General features: G+C 41.9%; 1 protein-coding gene and 2 pseudogenes across 1 annotated transcript; 2 read left to right on the top strand and 1 right to left on the bottom strand.

Moving 5' to 3' along the window:
* The first annotated feature begins 385 nt into the window (after positions 1-385).
* Positions 386-986, top strand: LOC121508914 (annotated as a pseudogene).
* Positions 987-1,932: 946 nt separating this feature from the next.
* LOC121508929 (histone H3-like) lies at positions 1,933-2,331 on the top strand. Its single transcript, XM_041786077.1, has one exon. The coding sequence runs from the start codon at positions 1,933-1,935 to the stop codon at positions 2,329-2,331; it is 399 nt and encodes a 132-aa protein (XP_041642011.1).
* Positions 2,332-3,178: 847 nt separating this feature from the next.
* Positions 3,179-3,563, bottom strand: LOC121508932 (annotated as a pseudogene).
* Between the last annotated feature and the right edge of the window lie 6,566 nt (positions 3,564-10,129).

Genomic DNA, 10,129 nt, shown 5'->3' with positions numbered 1-10,129 from the left:
ATTTGAGGCTTTTTACATCATTTTAGGAGCGAAATGAGGAAGGAAAGCCGCGACGTCAGCATGAAAGTGTGACTTTAGGAGTCATTGTGGAGGAAATGAAGAGAAGCTGAGAGCTCCAAAAGAGCTCAATGTGAAGAGAAAGAGGTCCGATATGTGCTCCATTCACTGGCAGCATTGAGGGATTCTCCTACAGTTAGTTGGAGCAGTTTTAGAAAAGTCCAGAAAACACAAGATGAGCTGATTTCAGAGGCCACGGAGGAGCCGGGAGCATGGTTGAGTCTCTACGGTTCTCATGGTGCTTATAGAAAAGCCTCCTCCTCCGTCAGACTCCAAACTCTCCGAGTCTCGGTGATTTGATGTGTCGTGAACACACTTCAGCGAAACGATGGCAGAAGAAGCTCCAGCAGCTCCAGCTCCGGCCAAAGCGGCCAAGAAGAAGGCAACCAAGCCCAAGAGCGGACCCAGCGTGGCGAGCTCATCGTCAAAGCCGTGGGCCGCCTGGAGCGGGCGGAGTGTCCCTGGCCGCCCTCAAGAAGGCTCTGGCTGCCGGAGGCTACGATGTGGACAAGAACAAGGGCCGAGTTAAGGTAGCCATTAAAGCCTTGTTGGCTAAGGGGACCTTGGTCCACACCAAGGGGACCGGGGCCTCTGGTTCCTTCAAGATGAGCAAGAAGGCTGCAGAGCCCAAGAAGGCGAAGAAGCCGGCGAAGAAAGCCGCTGTTAAAGCCAAGAAGCCCGCAGCAAAGAAACCCGCAGCGGCCAAGAAGCCCAAGAAAGCAGCAGCTAAGAAGCCAGCAGCCGCTAAGAAGTCCCCGAAGAAGGCCAAGAAACCCAAAGCAGCGCCTAAGAAAGCAGCCAAGAGCCCTAAAAAGGCCACAAAGAGTCCCAAGAAGGCAGCGCCCAAAAAGGCCGCCGCTGCCAAGAAAGCCCCGGCAAAGAAGGTCGCCAAGCCTAAAGCCAAGAAGGCAGCACCCAAGAAGAAGTGAGCTGCATGACTCCTCCACACAAAGGCTCTTCTAAGAGCCACCCACATCCAACGAGAGCACATTTCCTCTGAGAATCTGGCGTATAATGATGTGTTTTAAGAAAATGATTAAGATCAGCTTTTCTGTTAATTATCATCTATGAATATGTGGAGTAAAGCCACAGGTAGAAACACATTAAATGAATCTGGGGCTTAAATAAAAATTAAGTTTCTAGATGAGACAGGAATTGCTTAGAAATAATCACATCACTGAAATGGAAAATGATCATACTATTAATAATGCTTTATTTAAACCGATATTTTTCACACATCTGTAGTGTGGAAAGAAATATTCCTCAGCAATCATGCTGCCCTCTTTATGAGCTTTGAATATAGAAGAAATGTCACAAATCTTTCTTACAGTCTTAGAATTTGACTGAGAAAAAGAAACAGGACTGATTTCATTTGAAGTACTTATTACTATTCACACATGCTTATTGGTTTTATATTGCTGTATTTCTCTAAAAATCACAGTTTTGATTTTGAAATTATATTGCCCATAATTGATTTTTTGTTATTAATTCGGATGAAATGAGCACTGCATCACATTAAACTAGCGTTTTTTTTTTTTTATGAGAAATGACTGTTATAGTGGAATATTTATTTATATTCTGTTTTTATGAATAATCGGAGAGCAGATGGGAAATAAAATAGAGTAATGGACAGTCCACTTTTGGTTTTGGCAGTGAAGTTGGCAGTTTGAACACATTTGTGACCAATGCTCAGCGGAGCCCCGAGGCGGTGGCTCTCCTCCAGACAGGGCTGAGCTCCAGGAGCAGGCCGTTACCAATCAGACAGCGGAGCTCCGAAGCTGTGTCACCAGGTCACAGCCTCCTCTGCTTTAAGACCAGCTCGTCTCCGCCCTTTTACACATATTTTCTCCTGATTCAGAGAGAAGGTAAGAGACCATGGCAAGAACCAATCAGACCGCTCATAAATCCACCGGAGGTAAAGCCCCCAGGAAGCAGCTGGCCACCAAGGCTGCCCGCAAGAGCGCCCCGGCTACCGGTGGCGCCAAGAAGCCTCACCGTTACAGGCCGGGGACCGTGGCTCTGCGTGAGATCCAGCACTACCAGAAATCCACTGAGCTGCTCATCCACAAGCTGCCTTTCCATCGCCTGGTCAGAGACTTTAAGACCGACCTGCGCTTCCAGAGCTCGGCCGTCACGGCTCTGCAGGAGGCCAGCGAGGCTTACCTGGTGGGACTCTTCGAGGACACCAATCTGTGCGCCATCCACGCCAAGAGAGTCACCACCATGCCCAAAGATATACAGCTGGCTCGCCGCATCTGTGGAGAGAGAGCTTAGACTGGACCATCAATACCCCCAAACCACAACGGCTCTTTAAAGAGCCACCACACTGGTACTCAGACATTTGTCTTATTGTGTTTAGGGTTTCACAAATCTGAAGAAATACAGAAGCCTGTTGGTCTAGTTTTCTAGTTTAATCCTTGCTGAGGTGTTTTTTACACTGCTCTATTTTACATATCACTGAATTGATACTCACTGCTCATTTTCCACCTTTTATTTCTGATCTCTTTAATAAGACACCCTGACCTCCTGATTCCAATTCAGTCTGGCCTTCTGGTGTTTTTTTTTTTGTTTGTTTGTTTGTTTTTGAACAGTCAGGTCATTAGGGATTTAGCCTTAGCATATTCTTTTACAATGGAGCTCCAGGCCTCATCAAACAAGAACTAATTCATACAATAATTCAAAACTAATAATGGATAAAGATACATTTTATTGCTCATCTATAACTCACAGATCTCACAGTTCCCCCATCAGTGATAGAAAACACTGAGATGCATCAACTGTGAAGCTAGGGCCTTATACCAAGTTAGACAATAGTGATACAGGTGTTTTTTCATGACATATTTTAATGTAAAATTCCTCGGCCTGTATTCATAAGGATTTGAAGAATCCCCTCGTAGACCTCTTAAACTGCCTTACGAATTTGTGGCAGGGAGCACTAGCTTTGGAGTGATTTAGGAAGATTGTTAGAGTTTTTGTTCAAAGAAAAATCTAGCCTTGAGACTATGTCTGACTCATTAACTGATGATAATTTGAGTTGAGAGTTGAGAGTAATGTTTGAAACAGATGGGTAGATGGGTGGCTCTTTAAAAAACTGCTGTGTTCGTTAGTATTGGGTGTTCATCTACTTCTTGGCGGCCTTCTTGGTCTCTTTAGGAAGCAGGACAGCCTGGATGTTAGGCAGCACACCTCCCTGAGCGATGGTGACTCCTCCCAGCAGCTTGTTGAGCTCCTCGTCGTTGCGGACAGCCAGCTGCAGGTGACGGGGGATGATCCTGGTCTTCTTGTTGTCACGGGCAGCGTTTCCAGCCAGCTCCAGGATCTCAGCGGTCAGATACTCGAGCACAGCCGCCAGGTAGACGGGGGCTCCGGCTCCAACATGATCTGCAATAGTTTCCTTTGCAGAGCAGTCTGTGGACACGACCCACGGGGAACTGGAGTCCGACATGAGAGGAGCAGGTCTTAGTCTTAGCTCTGGCCTTTCCACCGGTCTTTCCTCTTCCAGACATGGTGATAGTAGCTCTGAGTTCGAGTGAAATCAAAGAATAACGGTGCTGGAGCGCTTGCGGTGTATATATAGGGCTCTGCTCCTCGCGCACAAATGGTAACAGTGATACACCAATCAGAGAAGAGCACGCTCAGCGCGACTCCAGCCTTGATTACAATGACGTCATCGAAGAAATATAGACCACTATAAAGGCTCGATAGACCGTTGATCCATCAATGAGCTATTCAGTAATAAACAACTACGAATAATAATTAACCACATAATTGGGCTCATCATTCATGTTTTTCCTGGAAAAGATCAATAAAGTCATACAGATTTAAAATATTCACATATTTCAACCAGTAAGCTGAGGTTATTTGTAAATTATAATAGTTTTAGATTTTTTAATTTGTCTTTTACCTTTTGTTTTAAATTACAGTTTGGTTTTCATTAGTTTTCACTTCTGCTTTTTTCGCTAAGTCCATTTTTTATTTTGAAAAATGCCATGTTGTACTTTAGCTTTTATCGGTTTGTGTTAGTTTTTCAGCAGTATGGAAGGCCTTGGAAGACAGACTTTTAGTGTCAGACAGTCGTATTCTTCAGAGACATAAAACCTGCAGGCAGCAGTTCTCTTTTATCTTTTAGTTTCAATCCTAGAAAAGCATTCATGTTTATTTATTGTCTATTTACCACTGTATTTGAGTTTGATAAGTTGGAGAGTGACTGAAATGAACTCAGCTATATTAAAAAAAGGCTATTTTACTTTGCAGAGAGACACTGAGTTATGTTGGCGGCTCATTTCATGTTCGTCCTCAACGAGCAGGAAGCTGCTCTGTTCAAAAAAAAAAAAAAAGCCGCTGTATCTTTATTTCACAAGAAGGCTCCCCTCTCCTGAGAGTTTCAGTGGTCTGACATCAGAAACTACCATGGACTTACAGCTGAGGATTCTCTTCTTCTTTACAGGTAACTGTCTTTATATAAAGAGAAGTGATGCACCTTTACCTGCTCATGTCTGATAAGGTGATGTTCATGTTGATTTGATTCTAGAAGCCTGTTTGAATGAGCTGATCCATGTTTGTGGACTAAACAGCAGAGACCTTTGAGCTTCACTTTGAACCCTGACTAACCGTCTTTTCTCGATTCTGTTGTTTTCTAATTCTCACAAACACTAATATTATTTGAGTAAATTAAAGATTGTCTACTTTACAATAGAAACAGATACTGTGAGGGTAATATTAGCACAAGCCAAAACAAGTTCCATAACAGTTTTTGGTTTTTAAGGAGTTTTTAGGCTTGTCATTAACTAACTAACTTACAAGCTCACTCACTAACTAACTGTTATGTGTCTGTAAATGTTCCAGTGATCATGTTTTCTGCTGAGGAGGTGAAGAGTGAACTGAAAGGTGTTGAAGGACGATTCATCACGTTTCCTGATCCTGTGCTGGAGTTTGGATTTCTGACATTTACAGGAAAGACTATTGCGAAAGTAAAGGACGGGGAATTTGAGGTGTTGGAGGAAACTTACAAGGACAGACTCTCCTGGAACAACCAGACTGGACTCTTCACAATCAGAGTCCTGCAGAGGGCCGACTCTGGTGTTTATGTGACTGACTCCAAAAAAGGAACTGTCTCCTCTACATCTCATCAACTCTCAGTTTACGGTAAATAACATTTATTTACTCTCTCCCAGTTAACTGACCAGTTTATCCCACTGTCTTCTTCTATTCTGACCAGTGAACTTGTGTTCATGTTAACCTCATTCATGTCAGACAGAGAGGCTGTGAGGAGTCATGGATTAGTGACAGTGAGTTAAACTGTGAGGCAAAAGAGTGAAGACCACTGCATTTTAAAAAATCACTATCACTGCTTGATAATTGTAGCACCAGTCAGGATGAGGAGACATGGCTGTATGACTTCCTCTGTCCTCTACAGGAAGTACAGAGATGTTCTGATTAGTGTCTTGATAACAGATCATTTCACCTGAATTTTAACACCCTGTTGGTTTCCTGAGTCAAAGTGTGAAAACCCTCCACCCTTCCTCCTCTATCTGGTAGATCATCCTGATAAAGTGGTGTTGGTGGTGTTAGCAGCTGTGAGAGATCTGACTGATGTAGAAAAACATGTTTAACTGACCCTGACAGAGGGCTGCTCCTATAATAAACTAGTGACTGAAATGTTTGACAGAGGAGGATTCTTGACAGTTTTCACCTTTGAGACCAAAATGTGTTTGTCTAATAATATTTTTCCAACATTGGAGCCAGTTAACATTGTCAGAAAATGTCATAAATGTAGGAAATATGAAGGCCATGTCTTCTTTAAGCACTCTGCAGTATGAATACATCCTTAAAATGTTTGTTAACTCATACATTTCCTGTCCAGAGCCTGCTGCAGCTCCTGTAGTGAGGACTCTGAAGGTAAAGGCAGACAGCTGTACTCTGCTGTGTTCGGTGAATGGGACTGAAGAGATGACTCTGCTGTGGTACAAAGACGAGGAAATACTGAAGCAGAGCGACCCTGCTGTCTGTCTTCCTCTCACTGTACAAAGACAGGACTTCTCATCATCTTATAGATGTGCAGCAGCCAATCCGCTTGAAGAAAAGTCACTGACCATCAATGTTACGGCCTCCTGCAGGGGAGACGGTGACACGAGCAGCAACAGTAAGACAACTGTTCATCTTCTCAATGATTCCTGATGTTTGTGTTGCTGATGTTTGTGGTCAGTGTTCCTGAGATAGAAACACACAGTGAGGCCTGTTTCAGAGAGCAGGTTTACTTTAAAGTGAAATAAAAAAAAACCCAAGAGGGTGAACTGTCATTGTCTTTGTGGAGAGTGGGGGGACAGCTCTATGGCACCCTCCAAGCTGCCTTTCTCTGCGTATAAAGTAATGTAAATTTAACAAAAATATGTAACAAAAATGAGTGACTGCATAAATATTCACCCTCTTGACGTCTGTGTTTAGTAGATGCACCTTTGTCTGCAACCATAGCACTAGTGATGGGAATTCCAGCTCTTCTCAGAGATCCGGATCATTTGGCTGAGTTCAGCAAGAAGAGCCGGCTCTTTCAGTTCCTAAACGGCTCTTCACTCTGTATCACTTTGGCTTTTAATGATTCAGACAAATGAAGCTTTTGTTGACCAGTGTTAATTTTGAGAGCTATTTTTAATTTCAGTCTTCGTCTTTTGATTGCATGTCTTCTAGTTTTAATTACATTTTAATCGTTTCTACCCTTTTTAGTTTTAGTCTAGTTTAAGTTGACGAAAACTCCAAAACACTTGACTCTAGTTTTAGTCCAAGTATTTATTATCTTGCCTAAATCTGGTACCGTCATGGTAGTGGTTCTATGCACCCTGCTAAACCTGGGGTCCCGGCTTTCTACAGCTGAGAGGCAGAATAAATACAGATGCATTGTATTTTGACAGATTTATCCACAGTAGAGAATTGTCACAGATTTTTAATGTCCAGCTAAAACTAAAATACATTTTAGTCTAGTTTTAGTTATCTTGACAAAAACTAAACTTAATTTTAGCCAGTTTTAGTCATCAAAGATCTATTTTTGGCTAGTCTTTGTCTAGTTTTTGTCATGGAAATAAAGGCTGTCAACAAACATTTTTAGTTATACTTTTAATCAACAAAATTAACACTGTTGTTGGCCAATGATTGATAGAACTGCATGTATTTTTCAGAAATCCTTTTATTCTCAAAATAGCACAATTTTAAGGTAATACCTGATATAACACTATAATTTTTTTAGACAATAAAGCACCAGTTCAATAACTTTTTGTATCTCGAATGCTGTAGGTTATTTTTTATATTTAACATAAAACAAGTCCAGCCATAAATTGTCTATTGGACTGAGGTCTAGGCGTTGACTTGGCCACTCCAGAACATTCTCCTTGTTGTCTTTAAACCATTTCTGCGTAGCTTTTGCTGTATGCTTCGACTCATTATCTCAATAGAAAATAAATTGTCTCTTGAGCAGTATTTCTCTCACAGACTGAATAAGATTGTCCTCTAAGAGTTTCCTGAAAGCATCCCCACAGCATGATGCTGCCACCACTGTGCTCCACAGTGGGGATGGTGTGTTTGTGGTGATGTCGGTGTTTGGCGTGTTGTCTGATGGCCAAAAAGCGCCAGAGTCTCATCAGACCAAAGAACTTTCTTCCACTTGACCATGGAGTCTCCCACATGACCTTTGGTGAACTCTAGTCCAGATTTAATCTGAGACTTTCAACAGTGGCTTTCTCTTTTCCTCTCTCCTTTAAAGCTTTGACTGGTGAAGAACACATGCAGAGTCTCTCCCCTGTCTTTTGTCTTCATGGTGTAATGGTAGCCAGGAATACTGATTAACCAGTGACTTGACCTTCCAGACACAGGTGTCTTTATACTACAATCACTGAGACACATTCACTGAACTCAGGTGATTCACATTTCCCTAATTAGAGACTACTAGCACCAGCTGGCTGAACCTCTGGTGAATTAGGTCAGTCAACAGAGGGAGTCACTTATTTAACACTGCACATTTTTATCTAATTGGCATTAATTTGTGGAAGTCTGTTTGCACTTTGACATTGTTGTGATTATTTTTCATTTTTTGTAAAAAAAAACAAAAAAAAAGCCTAAATATATTGACCATGATTGATTTTTCAAATAAAGGCATAAAACATTCAAAAGGTGAATAGTTTTCATAGACACTGTAACTCCAGTTATTCTCTCTATCTTTTTTCAGCATCTGTTTCTGAAAAGACAGAAAAGACAGATCTGAAAGGTGCTGAAGGACGTTCCTTCACTTTTCCTGATCCTGTGCTGGAGTTTGGATTTCTGACATTTACAGGAAAGACTATTGCAAAAGTAAAGGACGGAGAATTTGAGGTGTTGGAGGAAACTTACAAGGACAGACTCTCCTGGAACAACCAGACTGGACTCTTTACAATCAGAGTCCTGCAGTGGGCCGACGCTGGTGTTTATGTGACTGACTCCAAAAAAGGAACTGTCTCCTCTACATCTCATCAACTCACAGTTTACAGTAAATAACATTTATTTACTCTCTCCCAGTTAACTGACCAGAGTTCATTGTAACACTGATAATCAGCATTTCAGCCTCATTTATGATCTCAGAGGTTCATTTGTTTCTCAGTGATTTAGTGGAATAACTTTAATGACTAAAAACGCAACTGACTGAATATTACTCTGATAGAAACATTCAGCTGTAATGGTTGTTATTTAGAGGATACTTTCACATATCTGCTCTAGTTTTTTTATTAGTCTTTCCTCAAACTGAGCAGAAATCTTCAGATATTCAGAGCTCACAGGAATTATGAGGAGACATGTCTGTATGACTTCCTCTGTCATGTTTAGAGATGTTCGTGTCTGATAACAGATCATTTCACCTGAATTTTAACACCCTGTTATGAAAACCCTCCACACTTCCTCCTCTATCTGGTAGATCATCCTGATAAAGTGGTGTTGGTGGTGTTAGCAGCTGTGAGATCTGACTGATGTAGAAAAACATGTTTAACTGACCCTGACAGAGGGCTGCTCCTATAATAAACTAGTGACTGAAATGTTTGACAGAGGAGGATTCTTGACAGTTTTCATCTTTGAGACCAAAATGTGTTTGTTTAATAATATTTGTCCAACATTGGAGCCAGTTAACATTGTCAGAAAATGTCATAGATGTATGGAAAGAAACATGGTTGAACATAATGCTTATTTCAGCTTTATTAGCTTAAAGACCTCCTAAAATGTTTCCACATTGATTTATAAATGTCTCCTCCAGATCCTGTGGAATTTCATGTAGTGTCTTACATGAGGTCAGATGGCTGCAGTTTGCGATGTTGGCTGCATAATGCTGCAGAGACTCTGATGTGGTACAAAGATGATGAAATATTGAAGAAGGAGACCGGCTGGTCCTTGGACATTGAAGTACACAGACGGGACTTCAGTTCGTCTTATAGGTGTGTGGCGGTCAATCCTGCTGAAGAAAAGACTGTTCATGTGAACGTTACGACTCTCTGCAGTTCAGGTGACACAAACACACAAGCAGCACCAATCAGATCGTCTGTTGATCTTCTCAGTGATGATGATGTTTGTGTTTCTGATGTTGGTGGTCAGCGTTCCTGAAAGATGGCCCACAGACCTGGTGGTTCCTGACTCCTTTGCTCGCCTTTATGGCTGTTGTGGCTTTTTGCATCATTTGTTCAACCATCAGGAGAAAGAGGAAGAGAGAGAGAGAGAGAGGGAGAGAGAGACGGCCAATCAACACTCATGTCAGTACACACTCAGCTCTCAGAGTAACTTTACTCATTTTTGGTAAGACAATGATTAACCCCTCTGTCTGTCTCATCTCTGCAGATGAAGCCTGCAGTGATGAAGCGGTTTGATCCAGACCAGGACTACCCAGAGAAACGACTGGGCCTCTGAAAGGCACATCATCATGACTTTGTAAAAATCAGTCCACAAGGTCGATTCTGATCTTCTGGAGACATTCTTTGATCATGCATGCTGTTTCCTTCCCTGTCCATCCATTTTCTACACCCCTCAATAGAATAGATTTTAAGATTCTTACTGGTTTTAAAGGTCTTAATGG

The sequence above is a fragment of the Cheilinus undulatus genome, linkage group 4, assembly GCF_018320785.1.
Source record: "Cheilinus undulatus linkage group 4, ASM1832078v1, whole genome shotgun sequence".
Taxonomy (NCBI): Eukaryota; Metazoa; Chordata; class Actinopteri; order Labriformes; family Labridae; genus Cheilinus; species Cheilinus undulatus.
Note: the sequence above shows the minus strand (reverse complement) of the source record. Positions and strands in the feature narration are given on the sequence as shown.